This window comes from Vipera berus (genome assembly GCF_964194415.1).
Source record: "Vipera berus genome assembly, chromosome: Z".
NCBI lineage: Eukaryota > Metazoa > Chordata > Lepidosauria > Squamata > Viperidae > Vipera > Vipera berus.
Genome location: NC_138205.1, coordinates 83126054 through 83142995, shown reverse-complemented (window position 1 = coordinate 83142995; position 16942 = coordinate 83126054). Strand labels below are relative to the sequence as shown.

The 16942-nt window shown below is 45.3% G+C and overlaps 1 protein-coding gene across 4 annotated transcripts in view; it reads right to left on the bottom strand.

The window, feature by feature from the left end:
• Positions 1 to 16942, bottom strand: part of GADL1 (glutamate decarboxylase like 1) — a 143385-nt gene that overhangs the window by 48243 nt on the left and 78200 nt on the right. For all 4 annotated transcript variants that reach the window (XR_014028406.1, XR_014028407.1, XR_014028408.1 and 1 more), the window contains exons 11-12: positions 10744 to 10825; positions 4557 to 4756 (exon numbers count right to left, since the gene is read on the bottom strand). Coding sequence is in view for 1 of the 4 variants with exons in the window: in XM_081343189.1 (XP_081199315.1) it covers positions 4557 to 4756; positions 10744 to 10825 (282 nt within the window). In the remaining 3 variants the exon portion in view is untranslated. The remainder of the gene's footprint in view (positions 1 to 4556; positions 4757 to 10743; positions 10826 to 16942) is intronic.

Here is a 16942-nt window from a genome sequence, read left to right as displayed (position 1 = left end):
CTACACAAAAATTAAAAATAACAAGAAAAACAGATTATTCAAATTACTTTATTTCAGAGGGAATTTTAATAATCTCGGCTGTTAATTTAAGTATTTTATGCCATGTACATAATATTTTTAAGTATATTTTATGTAAAAACACATTGATGTTGCTATTTATCACTTGCTGGTATTTTTACTTAGGGTTTGAAGTGGTATAGGGCAGGGCTTTTCAACCTTTTCACCCATTGTACCACTTTTAGGATATGGCAACATCCGAGTACCACCAGTCACCTAGCAAGGTGTCAAAAACTTGATGACCAAAAAAAAGGAAAAAAGTGATGAAGCACAGGTAATCCTTGACTTACAACAGTTCACTTAGTGACTGTTCAAAGTTACAATGGCACTGGAAAAAAGTGCCCCCAAGCCACAGCGGAAAAGACACCTGCCTGCCCGCCTGGTGGTGCTCTTCCTCCTGTCCGAGGTTTTCATTGTTGTGAGCATTTCTGTTGAGGATTGGCAGTGGGGGTGGGGGTGGGTGTTTGGTTTTTATTCCCCCCCTGCTGGGTGGTTGCAGCAGGTTTTGGTCACTTCACATGACCCTGGGACACTGTGACCATCCTAAATATGAATCAGTTTCCAAGCATCTGAATGTAAATCACAAGATCCTGGGGATGCTGCAACATTCCAGCTGATCAGTGCTTCTTCTGGGCTCAGCAGAAGCGCCAGGATCAGTGCCAAGCTCCAGCTGGAGCCTGGTGCTGATTCTGGTGCTTCCGCTGAGCCCTGACAGCCCTGCAGCTCCTGCCGTCTCTTGCTCAGGCTTGTGCGGTGCTGCCACCAGTTCAGCTCATTCCCCTCCCCCACTACTTTTCTAGGATGGTCGCGTACCATCTGCCAGGTACCAATGTACCACAGGTGGTACCCGTACCACTGGTTGAAAAGCCCTGGTATAGGGTTTCCTGCCTAAGCAGTAGATCCTCCAAGATCCCTTCCAACTCTGTTTTTTGTTATTCAATTATAATTCTAGAGCAAAACAAAAGTAAAAAGTATCATACAGTGAAATGTAATTTCATTGAAATATGAGGTTCTTCTCTTCAAGGGCAGAATTTTGGTGATAGAAAGAAAATAGAAGATAGATTTGTTTGAGAAACAAATCATTTGTAGATACTCAGGGAAAATAACAAAGTATTAGAAACATTGGGTTGATGTTGTTGCTAAGAGTTGCAAAAATAAATTGCAAGAGGTAAGAGAACTAAACTACAGTATAATTTTTTATAAACATGTGGATGTGTAGTAGTTTTAACAGAGAGAGCTCTTCTTTGCAACTGTATACAATAGAAAGCACGAAAAAGACTATATTATATAATTACAATAGAATATGTTGAACTAAACCATTACTATGATACATATAAATGGTGATATATATTTATTTATTTATAGGAAACTTACCTTTCTTTCTATCACCAAAATTCTGCCCTTGAAAGGAAGAACGTCATAGTTCAATGAAATTACATTTTATTTTATGATACGTTTTATTTTTGTTTTGTTCTAGAACAGTATTTGTCATACTTTACAACTTTAGGACATGTGGACTAAGCTGCTCAACAGCAGCCGCCGCCAATCTTTCTGTTTCTTCCACCCGGCAGGCAGGCGTTGCTACTCCTGCCATCAAAGCCACCAAAGCCGCGGAGCGTGGGTCTGGAACACCTCCATATCTCGGCAAGGGCACTAAGCTGCCTCAACAGCAGCCGCCGCCGCCACCACCAAACTTTTTGTTTCTTCCACCCGGCAGTCAGGCGTTGCTACTCCTGCCGTCAAAGCCATGGAGCACGGGCCTGGAGCACCTCCATATCTCGGCAAGGGCACTAAGCTGCCTCAAAAGCAGCCACTGCCGCCACCAACCTTTCTGTTTCTTCCACCCGGCAGGCAGGCATTGCTACTCCTGCTGCCAAAGCCGCCAAAGCTGCGGAGCACGGGTTTGGAGCACCTCCATATTTCGGCAAGGGCACTAAGCTGCCTCAAAAGCAGTCGCCGCCGCCAACCTTTCTGTTTCTTCTGCCCGGCAGGCAGGCGTTGCTACTCCTGCTGCCAAAGCTGCGGAGCGCAGGCGTGGAGCACCTCCATATCTCAGAAAGGGCACTAAGCTGCCTCAAAAGCAGCCACTGCTGCCGCCGCTGCCACCACCACCCTGTTTCTTCCGCCCAGCAGGCAGACGTTGCTTCTCCTGACACCAAAGACGCCAAAGATGCTCCAGCGTCTTGGCGAGCGCACTAGGCCACCCCAACAGCAGCCGCCGCTGGTAGAGCGATTGCCCACTCCTTGGGGCTCACTGCTGCCATGGGGGCCAGCACAGGGATTTGTTTCTGCGGGGAAGGCGGAGGCTGACGGAGATGCGGCAGACCTCCAGCATCTCTCTCACCACCGCCTCCACCGCTACTGTCGTTGGCTTCCTCTACGGCTGAACCCGGGCAGCCTCCTCCACCCCCAGCAGTGGCATCCGGGGATTCTCAGGTTAAATTGGAACCAAGCAGCAAGTGAAAAAGTTAGCAGTAGCAGCACTAGCAGGAGAGGTTTTAATTGCCAAGCATCCCCATGGAAGTCAATGGAGGTGCCGCAGCTGGCCATTCGAGTTGGTGAGTGAATGAGAGCGAGAGAGAAGCATTTTCGAGCAAAGTGTGAGTGAATGAGAGTGTGAAAGAGGCTTTTTAGAGCAAAATGTGAGAAAATGAGAGCAAGAGAAGCTTTTGCGAAGAACGTGTGAGTGAATAAGAGTGAGATAAAAGCTTTCCTTTTATCCCTTTCTTCTGACATCACCTTCCCCCCAGCCATTTCTCCTGAGTCACCAACATTCACAGCTCCCTGCTGCTAGCAAGAACAATCTTTTTGAGTTTTTTACTCTTTTTTTTCCAGGCTAAGGGAGTGCCAGGCCTGCTGATGTAGGAAAAGCGAAGCAGGGGCCCTTCTGTCTCTCCAGAACAGAGGGGCCGCTTCCTAATAAATGCAGCTGATCATTCTTAGTTTCTTCTGCAAGGAATGGTTGGGGCAGGGGTGCATTTGCTTCACCCTTTCCTTCCCCAAAAGGTTCCCTGCTTGGAAGGAGGAACGTGAAAGGGGTGGCTTTTGGTTTCTTTCCTTCTAACGGACAGAGTTGTGCCCAATGGGTATTAGGGAGGGTGCAGATCGGGAAAGGGGATTGCGTCTTTCCTCATCCAGCAAAACTGGTAAGAGAAAGCTTGCGGGCTGACCAACTAAGCTGCTAAATCCCCTCTTTCTAGCGGACCCTCCTCACTGGGAAACCTTGGAAATGAACGGATTTGGAAGTGCGCGCTTACGCGCACACACACACACAGAGGGAGAGAGAGAGAGAGAGAGAGAGAGAGAGAGAGAGAGAGAGAGAGAGAGAGAGAACTCCTCCTCCCCGGCACGCCCCATCTGACCGACCCATTCACCTTTCCAGCAGTCCTCCTGTCTCTTCCTCCGCTGCCGCCATGTGCAGTCCGAGGAAGAAAAGAGGTTTGTGGGCAGTCCCACAAACAGCTTGTGGGAAGTCCCACAAACCAAAGAACTTCAACCAATCAATTCAAGCTTCGCAAGTTTTTTTTTCCATGAGAGGTTTGAATTGATTGGTTGAACTTTTTTAGTCCCACTTTTTTTGGGGGGACTGCAAATGGCAGAGGACTGGGAGCTCTGTATTTCTAATGTATTATTATAAAAAATATTGAATCAAAAAATTGTATTAGTCCATGCCAATCTATTTCTAATAAAACCTCTCCCCTTTCTTCACTTTCTATGATATAATTAAATATTTTGTTATAATGAAATAATGGAAATTATGTATACAAGTTTTCATTACAAATAAAAGTTTTCATTACAAATGAAAACTATGGTTTGAATTGTTCAAGGACCATGAGAAGAATTTATATTACATGTTTCCTTGGTTTGAACACAGCATGATGTCAATTTTGCTAGATCTAGGAATGTTTTTCTTTATTTCTTATTAATGTAATTTAATATAATTTAATGTAATTATGCATCTTAATCTATAAAGGACTCCAGGTAATTAACAGTTGTCAGAAACATATACATAAATCTAAATATATACATAAACTGGGAGATACCTAGAGTTCGTTATAAGATGGATGGCAATATAAATGTTTTAAATAAATAAAATAAATTTAAAATAATCCATGGAAAATAATAAACATCTCTAATCACAAGCAGAAAAAAGCAAGATAATTCAAAATATAATATACATTAACATACTAGAATATATTTACATTAAGACCCATGAGAGAAAACAGAAAGAAAGTGTGAAAATAATGTTTTTTCTTCAATTGAAAAACCAAGGTTTTATTCTAAGTAAGTTTGAACTATGTTTCCAATGAGGGTGAAGGTTTGTTCTCTGAGCTTGTGGGTTGCTTTCTGAATGTTTTGTTACCAGCCTGGTGACCCTCAGAGCTACAGATATTTGCCACTGTTTCCAATTTCCAACTCCTTATGGGAGTTATCGCAATCCTACCCAATGTGATATTTTAAGTAGTGTGTTAAAAACTTTTATCAATGAAATATCATACCTGACTAAAGCAAGAGCTCTATTTACTCTCTCCTCAAGGCCAGTTGTTCCCATAGCTTTCCATGTCATCCAGAATTTAAATGCATCTGCTCTTCTGCTACACTGGATGGATTTATCACCTGTGTCATAGCTGATGTCATAAAATTTGTCTTGCTGGAACAGATATGAGGCATTGGCAGAATAGCATCTCTTAAGCAAGTCCTGTTTTAGATGTAAAACAAAATAAAATAGGATTAAAAGTCCTATTTTACATTCTGGCATATAACAAAAACAGCCAAAATTGCATAGTTTAGCATCTTTAGAAACAAAATGGCCACAAGCAGTTGTTTTAAAATAGATTAAAAAAGGCATCATATAACCACAAATTCAGCAACATCAACATTCTTCAAAAGAGAGGGACAGGATTTAAAGTTGAATTATGTAACTGTTTCAGTAGCCAAATTATCATTTCAGGATAAACACTACTATTGTCTAAAGACCACAGCACTGGTGTAAGTATTGTAGACTTTTTTTAAAGGTAAACCTTTACTACTTTAAACAACCTACTTGAAATTCAATAGTCTTTTCTTATTCCAAATTTCTCTTGTAAGTTGAAAGAATTGCTCCAGTTGCTTCTTTTTGCTTCACAATTAGAGGCAGTCCACTCAAGATACTGTTGTACAAAGTACCCAGTTCCTCCTCATTCTCTTTGTGGCTCTTTGCTATCTCTTGATAACTAAGGATCACAAATTATTCAAATATAGATTAAAATTTTATTTTAAAAATAAATACAATCTCCACATTTGCCACCACTGGGTTTTTTTCCCCTAAAAGAAAAACAAATACTATTCAAATTTCATTCTAGTTCATGTTTCTTTTCTGGTAGATCTTATGGCAGCAAAATACTCACATTTAGCCTCAGTGGAATCTATAGTTGAATGTGATCCTTAGTTACCTAGAGATAGCAAAGGGCCATAAAGAGAATGATAGGAAACTCACAGCACGTTGTACAAATTTGATACAGGTAGTCCATGACTTACATCTACAACTAAACCCAAAATTTTCACTGCTAAGAAAGATAGTTGTTAACTGAGCTTTGCTCCATTTTACAACCTTTCTTGCCACAGTTGTTACATGAATCAGTGAAATTGTTAAGTTAGTAACAAGTTAAGTGAATCTGGCTTCCCCACTGATTTTGCCTGCAGATGACAAAAAGTTATCACATGACCCAGGACACTGCAAACATCATAAATACAGGTAGTTGCCCAGTGATGGATTTTTATCATGTGACTACAAAGAGGCTGCATCTGTCATAAACAGGTCTTTTTTTCTCATAGAACGCTCAGAACGGAGTTCCGGCACCTTTTTTGGATGGAACCTTGTAGGGTAGGCAAAGCGGGTTGTATGACATGTGTGAGTTCCGGCACCTTTTTCTTTTACAAAAAAAGCACTGGTCATAAGTATGAAAAATGACCATAAGTCACTTTTTGAAATACTGTTGTAACTTCAGATGGCCACTAAATGAATGGTTGTAAGTCGAGAACTATCTATATAAGAAAGTTCTATTGAGTTTTATTTTCTATTCACTAAGTAAATCCTTACTGAAGCTATTAAGCAGTTTCACAAGATTCCATCCACAATTTCTATGGACATATTGGCTTCAATGCCAAATGGAACCACTTTTATAACTACAAAGTGTTCTAATCCCCACTAAACCTGAAACATTTCATTATCATCATGCCTCAAAATTTATGATATAACTGGCTCCTTTTGCATCACAAAGATAGACTCAAGTACAAATCATCTTTGATCTTGTTTCAAAATTCTATAATAGGCTGTGTTTAAAAGCTGATAGCAAGGAACCTCTTTTATTACAAAATAATTTACATGTTAAAATAAATTATTCTATTAGTTATTGATCTGTCTTTGCTTTTTACATCATTTCCACAGAAAATACGATCACAAAACCACCAGTATTGAATGCAAAATATTAAACTATTATGGATATGCATTGAAAATGGACTTTATAATGATCAAAGTCATCAGCTAAAGATATATGAAGACATTAAGGAATGAATGCAAGGTCTAATGCTTCAAGAAAGCATCAAAATAAAAAATAAGTAAGCTAAACACACTCAAGCATACAAAGCTCAAGTATAACTGCAGATCCATTATTCAGAGATCTAGATTTACATTCTTGAAGAAATAATAAATGCTAGAACCTCTAAACCAGACATGTCAAACACAAGCCCGGGGGCCAGATCCGGCCCGCGAAGTGGTTTCATGTGGCCCGCGAAGCCATCCTGGAAACAGTGAGGGAACAGCCCCCACTGCCTTGGCCCTGGCCGAGACCCTCCTTCCACCAGAGACCCTCAGATCTGTCCCACTTCTACCCAGGCCCCCATAGGCACCCTTGATGCGAACGATGTAGAGCTGGCCATGCTCACCCAGTACGCCATACACACTCTAGCCACGCCCACCCAGTAGGCCACGCCCACCCTGGCCATACCCACCCGGCCCCCTGAGGGCAACCGCAATGCTGATGCGGCCCTCAATGAAATTGAGTTTGACACCCCTGCTCTAAACAGACCATTTATTTGACTGCATTCACCTTTAATGCTAAAACTGAATTTGGTTCATTTGGCTTGAGCTTAAGAGTATTGTATGAATTTAGCCATCATTGTCTGGAAAACACTTAGTGTGATATGTGAACCCAGCTAAAATAAGTATGCTTTCTAGACTTCAGATACTCATTATACAATATTGCCTTACTTTTAAACCCTACTAGAATTCTTAATCTTTTTCCTCTGGAAAATAAATATATATTATTTCACATGGTTGCAAAACTATGTGAAACATGAGTTAAGCTTCTATTCTACTGCTTGTTGAGATTTCAGAAATCAAGAATTCTAAGGACATTGCTTGCTTTTATAGGAATGTTTACATTCTCATCATCTAATGTCATCTATAAAATCCTCTATAAGAAACCCTAATATGTTTAATATAAGCCATTGTGAAATCTGAACTGAATAAAGCTATATGACGAAAAAACAAAGTTATGTCAGTAGTGTAACTTTCCTAGGGAGATTGTAGCAGATGTGAAATACCACACAACTGAACCCTAATGGTAAAATTCTGATTATGCAGGTGTTATGTGCATTTTTAAATAATGTTTGGACTTTTGAGAAGTATATGAATGCAGGATGAGTCTCACAGAAAAATTCACGTTGCAAACAAAAGACCAGAGATTGTGAATATATTTAATCTCATGAGATCATATTGTTCCTTGAAATGAGGCACTTGGTACATTAAAAATTGCTGACCTCAGTATATGCAATGAATAAACAATTGTTTAATTCTGAATCACATGATACAGAATAGATATGGGAGAGAATAAAGTAGTTCTCATTTAAAAACATAAAATTGATAACAGAAATCCTGTCATTAGAGATAGTCATAAGTTGAAAAAACATGTGATTATGACATTTAGCAATGGCAGTTTTGGCATTGTTAAACAATAACCACATAGGTTATTAAGTAAGGATCTCTCATAACTGCGACTTGTAACTTCCTAGTGGCTTCTCTGAAAGCTGACTTTGATGGAAGCAAGTAGGCAAGAATGCTGTGACAGCTGTTTGGTTGTCTAATTGTAACTACCATTCAATAAGTGCCATGCATGAATGGTCATTAAATGAGAACTGCCTTTATATAGATGTAGGAATATAGATATGTTCAAATGTTTTGATCTATAGTTTTAACTACCCAAGTTACCATTTTCAATTAGAAGAAATGCAATAGTCATACTCTTAATATGTAGAGATTGTCAAGCTGTCTATCCCTACTTAATAGGTTAGAAAAAGCAAGGCTTTTATTCTGTAACTAGAGAGTCAAAAAATTTATTATGAAAATATACATACTATTTTTATAGTTTTCAATTATAAAAAGTTAAGATTTTCATATGATAGTGAAAAACTGAAGAGTACACATTATTGGGATTGAAATTGCATAGCTAAGAATGGATGATAGTGAAAGACAGATAAGCTAACTAATAAGAACTAATTATTAAAAAACACAAATAAATAAAAGGGAAACTGAATCTAGCAATATGCAGTCATGAGTTAGCTATATTAAATAAGGTGATTTCAAAAATATAAATGATCTATAAGTCATATTGGTCTGCACTTTTAAGTTCATTTAAGTAATTTTATTGTGAAAAGCTGATTAATAAAAAGGTTGTATATTATTAATATTCATATAATTTATATGCAGACTATATGTCCAAATGCTGGATTAATACAACCAAATTTGGTAATAAAATTATCAGCAATCTTAAACATGTTAATGACATACTTCATGAAATACATATATGAAATGTATATTCACACACAGACACAGACACAAATGTACGTACAAACAGGAAGACACCTTAATTCAAATTTGCAATGACAGTTACTGTTTCAAGAGAAGCTTGTTTTTATTAGGATTTGTGGGAACCATTGTGCTCTTCTCTAGCACTTCTCATCAACACAAGAAACAGCCAGCAATTATTTTTGCACACATTATTTGGCCAAGTGTGATTAGGAATTTCTCTCCAGTGTAAAGGTGCTAAGCAACAAAATAATGATAAATCATCATAATACCAATAAGAGGGGAAGTAAAGAAGGTAATAATAATAATACTTGAGCCACATTACATAGTAAATACACATAGACATTAGACAGCATTGTGAGAATTAGGTGTTCAGCAGTGTGATGGCACAAGGAAAAAAACCTGTCCCTGGGTCTAATTCCTTTGGCATGCAATGCCCTGCAGCACCATCCTGAGGAGAGGAGTTGAAACAGTTTATGTCCAGGATGTGAGGAGTCTGCAGATATCTTCTCAGCCCTCCTTCTGACCCATGCAACATACAGGTCTTCTGTGGAAGGCAGTCTGGTTGCAATTGTTCTTTCTGCAGTCTTAACTATCCATTGGAGTCTGTACCTGTCCTGTTTGGTTGCTGTTCCAAACCAGACAATTATATATACAGTAAGTACAAATGACAGGCTCAATAATTCCTCTGTAAAAGCAGTTCCTGGGGCAGTCTGAACTTCCTGAGTTGACATAGGAAGAACATTCTTTGCAGTGCCTTTTTAATGATGGTTCTAATGTTAAGCGTTCATTTCAAATACTGGGAGATTACAGAACCCCAAAATTTGAAGGACTCTACTGCTGATTCTGTGCTGTTGAATATAGTAAGAGGTGGTGAAATAGAAGGGCTCCTTCAGCTCCAGATTATTACAGCTGCACCCAGTGGCGTAGCATGGGTTGTCAGCACCCGGGGCAAGGCAAGTAATTTGCGCCCCCTAACCGCACGCCTGGCACCCCCCCTCCACAGTGGGCGGCGACCCGGCGGCTCGATTCGGATTCGCACAGCCAGCACTGCCGTGAGAGAGAGTGAGTGAGCCAGGCAGGGGCAGAGAGCTGCGAGTGCGAGCGCACCCCCTCCAGATGTTGCACCCAGTGCGGCCGGCCCCCCCTGCACCCCCCACGCTACGCCACTGGCTGCACCACAGCGCCAGTTGTTCAATCTCCTGTCTATGTGTGCTTTAAAATGGACTTACTAATTTCATTTTTTCTCCATCTATGTGGTCCACATATTTTTCTATTTCAATCAACTTAAAACAGTCTCCTCCCTCAACCAAGAACCTTATATGCTGTCAAAATTTGAAACATATCCCCAGTTCCAAAAGTTGCCTACTTCTTTGTTAAGGTAAATGGGGTCTCAAATACTGTATTCACTTGTGGAATTTAATCTAAACTGAGAGCAAATTTTGCTCTTGATTATGACACTATTTATCATACTGGGGGGGATAGGTAAGAGATTAATGACTACCTTGTTTAGCAACATTTATACTTATGACATTGATGAAAAATAGCTTTGTGACCAATCCTCACATATGCACTCACCTACATCTCTCTTTTGCATTTTTAGTTTAATCATAGTTTTACTGACCTTTCAATTAGTAATCAATTTGTTGAAATATCTGTGTAATTTATGAAATATAAGCTATATTTATAAGCTATTAAGAAAACTGAACTTTTAATTTATAAGCTACTACATAAATAATTTCTTTGTACCTTCCTGCTGTTTTATACCATGTACTTGGAAAGCTAATGGAGAAGTTTCTGCTCTGTTTTTTCCCCTATGTAGCAGAATAAAATGGACTTACAGAATTGTCTTTCACCAGAAGCGCACAACACTGGATTCCTGCCATAAGCATCTTATGAGGATTCCATGCAACAGAAGTGGCTCTATAAAAGTGAGAAATGAAAGAAATTTTTTAATGAGAAATTAAAATTAAAAATTAATTAAAATTTATCTTTCATTTCAAATTGCCTTTATTTTAAAGTATGTGCATAAATATTTATATAAATCATTTAAACAGAAATCTCTCTTCATTGTTGAGTTGATGTGCATACCGTCAAGTTGGCAGAAAAAAAATAGAAACTGAAATTTACTATTCCCATTACTATTCCTTCTCCTCACACGTTTCTTCTCTTCCCAGTTTAATTTAATTTAATTTAATTTAATAATTTGATTTCTATACCGCCCTTCTCCCGAAGGACTCAGGGCGGTGAACAGGGCACAATAAAAATCAGATACAAAAATTAAAAAACCATTAAAAACCAATTAAACATCATGCCCATAAAATCAATACATATTAAGTTAAAAACTAATTTTAAAAAACCCCAACCCCACCCCGTCAGACCAGGCCAGCTTGTTCGAAAAAGAATGTTTTAAGATCGCGCCGGAAGGAGCGAAGGTCGGGGGCCGTCCGGAGCTCAACCGGTAAGCTGTTCCAAAGGTCTGGCGCGCCCACAGAGAACGCTCTCCCCCTGGGGGTCGCCAATCGGCATTCTTTGATCGGCGGCACCCTGAGGAGGCCCTCTCTGTGGGAGCGCACTGGACGGAGGGACGTTGACGCCGGTCGCAGGTGTTGCCGTAGGTAATCCGGACCCATGCCATGAAGGGCTTTGTCCGTCATAACTAACACCTTGAACCTCACCCGGAGAGCAACCGGTAGCCAATGCAGCTCGCGGAGCAGAGGTGTAACATGGGAGTATCGGGAAACTCCCAAGACAACTCGCGCGGCTGCATTCTGCACCAGCTGGAGTCTCCGGGTGGACCTCAAGGGCAGCCCCATGTAGAGAGCATTACAGTAGTCTAGACGAGAGGTCACGAGCGCATGAGTGACTGTGCGCAAGGCATCCCGGTCTAGATAGGGCCGCAACTGGCGCACCAGGCGAACCTGGGCAAAGGCCCCCCTAGTCACAGCTCCAATATGCTCTTCCAAAGAGAGCTGTGAATCTAGAAGGACCCCCAAGTTGCGAGCCCTATCTACGGGGGGTAATAGCTCACCCCCCATGGCCAATGATGGGATAATCGGAATTTCCCAGGATGCCGGCACGAACAGCCACTCAGTCTTGTCAGGGTTGAGTCGAAGCCTGTTCCTCCCCATCCAGACCCGGACCGCCTCCAGGCAACGGGACATCACGTCGAGGGCATCGCTGGGGTGGTTTGGGGTGGAAATAAAAAGTTGGGTATCATCAGCATATTGGTGATACCCAACTCCAAAACCACGAATGATCTCACCCAGCGGCTTCATATAGATGTTGAACAGGAGAGGCGAGAGAACCGATCCCTGAGGAACTCCACAAATGAGAGGTCTCAGGGTCGATCTCTGCCCCCCTGCCAACACCGACTGCGAACGTCCCAGGAGGTAAGAGGAGAACCACTGGAGAACCGTGCCTCCCACTCCTAACCCCCTGAGACGTCGCAGCAGGATACCATGGTCGATGGTATCAAAAGCCGCTGAGAGGTCTAAAAGGACTAGGACAGAGGAACAACCCCTGTCCCGAGCCCGCCAGAGATCATTCACCAGCGCGACCAATGCCGTCTTCGTGCTGTACCCGGGCCTGAAACCCGATTGGTACGGGTCTAGGTAGTCAGCTTCCTCCAAGAACAAAGGGAGCTGATGCGCCACCACGCTCTCAACAACCTTCGCCAAAAACCGAAGGTTGGAGACCGGACGATAGTTGTTTAAAATTGCTGGGTCCAAGGCCCGCTTTGTTGTGACTCAGGGCCAGCCTGTGGTTTCGGCAGCCGGCTCAGATGTGTCGGATGACTCAGATGAGGGGGAGGAGGACCGTGTGGGAGACGAACCGGTTGATGATGGCGTGGAGGCTTGGCAGAGTTCCCAGCCGGGGCCCTCTTCTCAGCTGCGTGAGCCCGATAGTGCGGAAGATGATGACCCACAGCTGGCCCTGTTCAAGGACGCCCGACGCAGGAGGCAGTCGAGCAGGAACAAACAAAGAAAGAATGTGGGACTCCTCGGGAGGAGGCACAGGGAGACCACGCCCTGAGCTCTCTATAAAAGGAGTGTTTGGGGAGGGGCTGGTTGCTGAAAGCAACTTTTCCGCTTGAGAAGACAAGCTCTAGTGTTTTTGTTAACTGCGTAATAAATCTTGGCGGATGCCTTTTAGCCTTGGACGCTCTCCAGTCTCTTCTTTCTAAATAGGGGTTTGCCTTTACAAGGCCAGAAGAGGGCTGGTTCAGAACAGTTTGCTTTCAGCCACCCACCCCTTATTACTACGATGGAGCAGCTTCTTGCCGAGAATGCCCAGCTCACCCAGCAACTCACTTTGCTGGCAGCTCAGGTGGCACAACTGCAAGCTCAGGTACATGCTGCACCCCCACCCAGGAGGAAATGTCAGATAGCTATGCCGGATAAATTTGCTGGTAAACCAGAACTGTTTCCTGCCTTCCTGGGACAATGCCAGCTTTATATCAGCGTGAGAGCAGCTGATTTCCCCACTGACCGAGATAAGGTGGGATTCATGTTGAGCCTTCTGTCGGGAGATGCAGCTCGTTGGGGCACGCCTCTGTTGGCACAGCCTAGCCCTTTGTTGGATAACTTTGGGGGGTTTTGTGACCATATGCGCCTCATGTACGAGGACCCGATTAAGGCGCAGACTGCCACCCGACGCCTGAAAGCTTTGAGGCAGGGTCAGCGCCCCCTACAGGCCTATATCAGCGATTTCCGGCTGCTTAGCCAGGATTCCACCTGGAATGAGGCTGCGCTCGTGGATGCCTTTCAGGATGGCTTGTCGGAGGAGATGTTGGATGAGCTGGCCCGCGTGGACATTCCCTCAGACCTGAATGGGCTGATCCATCTTTGTCTGCGGATCGATGCCCGGCTGCAGCAGCGAAAGAGTCGCCGTGCCACCCCACAGACCCCTGCCGCTCCTGTTGTGCGTGAGCCCCCAGTCCAGAGGGAGGAGCCAATGGAGCTGGGTGCCGCCAGGTCCCGTCTCTCGGTGACGGAAATGGACAGACGACGATCGGGGGGGTTGTGTTTTTACTGTGGGGACCCTGGACATTTGGCTGCTTCTTGCCCGAAGAAGCGTCAGCGGGCGTCAGTGACCAAGCCTGCCCCGAGAAAGTCCCCTGCTTTGCTGTCGGGAAACGGCCCGAGCCCGATCTAGACGGTGTGATAGATCGGGCGACCCACAACGACCACGCCGAGCGACGCCGTTCCGATGGTGCCTGTGAACCTCCACGGCATTTGATTTTGGAGGCACGTCTGATCCTTCCTGGCAAGCCAGAGGGGATTCCGGTCCACGCCTTAATTGACTCTGGGGCTACCACTAACTTTATGGACTCGGCCTTTGTGGCCAAATGGGCTGTTCCCCAGTGTCCGGTGGATCCGCCCATGCTAGTGGAGACTATCGATGGTCGAGTGCTCCTGTCCGGGCCTATTACGGCCGCCACGCAACCCGTGTGTATGGCCATCAGTTCCCATGTGGAGGCCATCCAGTTCTATATCACTTCGGATCTGCACTTCCCCGTGGTCTTGGGACTGGCGTGGCTCCGGGCGCATGATCCACAGATCTATTGGTCTCAGAACTTGGTCACCTTCCCAAGTTTGCAGTGCGTGGACCACACCCGCCATATCTGTGCCGGCCAGGTGGAGGGTTCCCCAGGGGTTTCCTTGCCTTCCGAACTGTCCGACTTTGCTGATGTGTTCAGCGAGTCAGAGGCGGACCAATTACCCCCGCACAGGCCCTACGACTGCTCCATTGATCTAGTCCCTGATGCGCCTCTCCCAGTGGGGCGTTTGTACTCCATGTCGGAGCCCGAGTTGGCTGCATTGCGGGACTTCCTGACAAAGAATTTGGCTCGTGGTTTCATCCGGCCCTCGTCCTCGCCAGTGTCTGCGCCTGTGCTCTTTGTCAAAAAGAAGTCGGGCGAGTTACGGCTTTGCTGTGACTACCGGAAACTCAACGCCATCACGGTGCGTAACCGCTACCCGTTGCCCCTCATCCCCGAGCTCTTGGACCGACTCCGGGAGGCTAAGATCTTCACGAAACTGGACCTGCGTGGAGCTTACAACCTCGTCAGGGTTCGGCCGGGTGATGAGTGGAAGACGGCGTTTGGTACTCGCTATGGACATTTCGAGTACACGGTGATGCCGTTTGGCCTGACCAACGCCCCCGCTGTGTTTCAGCATTTTATGAACGACATCTTTCGGGATCTGTTGGACCAGTTTGTCGTGATTTACCTGGACGACATCCTGATTTACTCCCCGTCGCGTGAAGCGCATCATCAGCATCTCCGTCAGGTCCTGCAGCGCCTCCGGAAACATCGGCTGTTTGCCAAGTTGGAGAAGTGCCAGTTCTACCAGGTGACCATCGATTTCCTGGGTCACCGCATTTCTCCTGAGGGCATCGCCATGGAGCCGAGTAAAGTTGAGTCGTTGCAGAGTTGGCAACCCCCGCGTCGCGTGAAGGACGTTCAGCGACTTCTTGGATTTGCCAACTACTATCGGACATTCATCCCTGGCTTTGCTGCCTTGACAGCCCCCCTCACCCGGCTCCTGCAGAAGAAGACTCGGTTCCAGTGGAACGCCCCCGAACAACAGGCGTTCCAAGCTTTGAAGGACGCCTTCATGAAGGAGCCCATCTTGAAGCATCCTGACCCGCAACGGCCGTTTGTCGTGGAGGCGGACGCCTCCGACATTGCCATTGGGGCCGTGTTACTCCAGGCAGCGACGCCCAGCGGTACCCTTTTCCCTTGCGCGTATCACTCTCGGAAATTGAATCCCTCGGAGCGCAACTATACCATCTGGGAGAAGGAGCTGCTGGCCATCAAGGCGGCGTTCGAGGCTTGGAGGCATCATCTGGAGGGGGCGCGGCATCAAATTGAGGTCCGGACGGACCACAAGAATCTGGAAAGCCTGCAGACCGCTCGGAATTTGAACCAACGCCAGATCCGGTGGTCCCTCTTCTTTGCGAGGTTTGACTTCCGGGTGCGGTACATACCAAGCGGGCACAACCAGAGAGCGGATGCTCTGTCCATGAAGCCCGAGTACACCCGAGTGGAAGACAAGCTTCCGCCCAGGACAGTGATCCCCGTCGAGTCTTTTGCTGCGGTGCGGGAGCCGGTGGATATACGGGCTCGGATCCGGGAGGCGCAGCAGCAGGAGGCGTGGGTGGCTCAGCGGAAGGAAGAGGTGGGGCCAGATTCGCCTTGGTCGGTCACGGATGGACTCCTGTATTATCGTGACCGGCTCTATGTTCCGGGAGGGCCACTCAGGGGACTCGTCCACAGCCAGTGTCATGATAACCCGGCTGCGGGGCATTTTGGCCTGTTCAAGACTCTGAACCTGGTCTCCCGTACCTTCTGGTGGCCCCGAGTCCGACACGACGTCCAGTCTTATGTCACCTCCTGCATCCCATGCAGGCAGGCCAAGTCAGCGACAGGGGCCCCGCCTGGTTTACTGCAGCCTTTGCCAACACCCAAGAGACCCTGGGGGGCTGTGTCCATGGACTTTTTGACGGATCTACCCCCATCCTCCGGCTTCACGACAGTGTTTGTGGTGGTGGACATGCTGACCAAGATGGCGCACTTCATCCCCTGTCGCGGCTTACCGTCAGCTCGCGCCACTAGTCGCATGTTCATCCAACAGGTGTTCCGGCTGCACGGCCTTCCCGATAGAGTCGTCTCCGATAGGGGGGCCCAGTTTACAGCCCGCTTCTGGCAGGAGTTGATGCGGGCGTTGGACATTAAGGTTTGCCTCTCGTCCGCGCATCATCCTCAGACCGACGGGGGTACCGAGAAGGTCATCGGCATCTTAGAGCAGTATCTGCGCTGCTACGTTAACCTGCAGCAGGACAATTGGGTGGACTATTTGGCCATAGCCGAGTTTGCCTTTAACAACTCGCAGCACACCTCCACGCAGATGACACCGTTCTTGGCCAACGTGGGTTATCACCCCCGGTTTTTCCCCCTTTCTCCCGTGGACTCACCGGAGCCGGCAGCGAACGAATTCATGGCGGAGTTACAGGCGATCCATCGGTTGGTGCGAC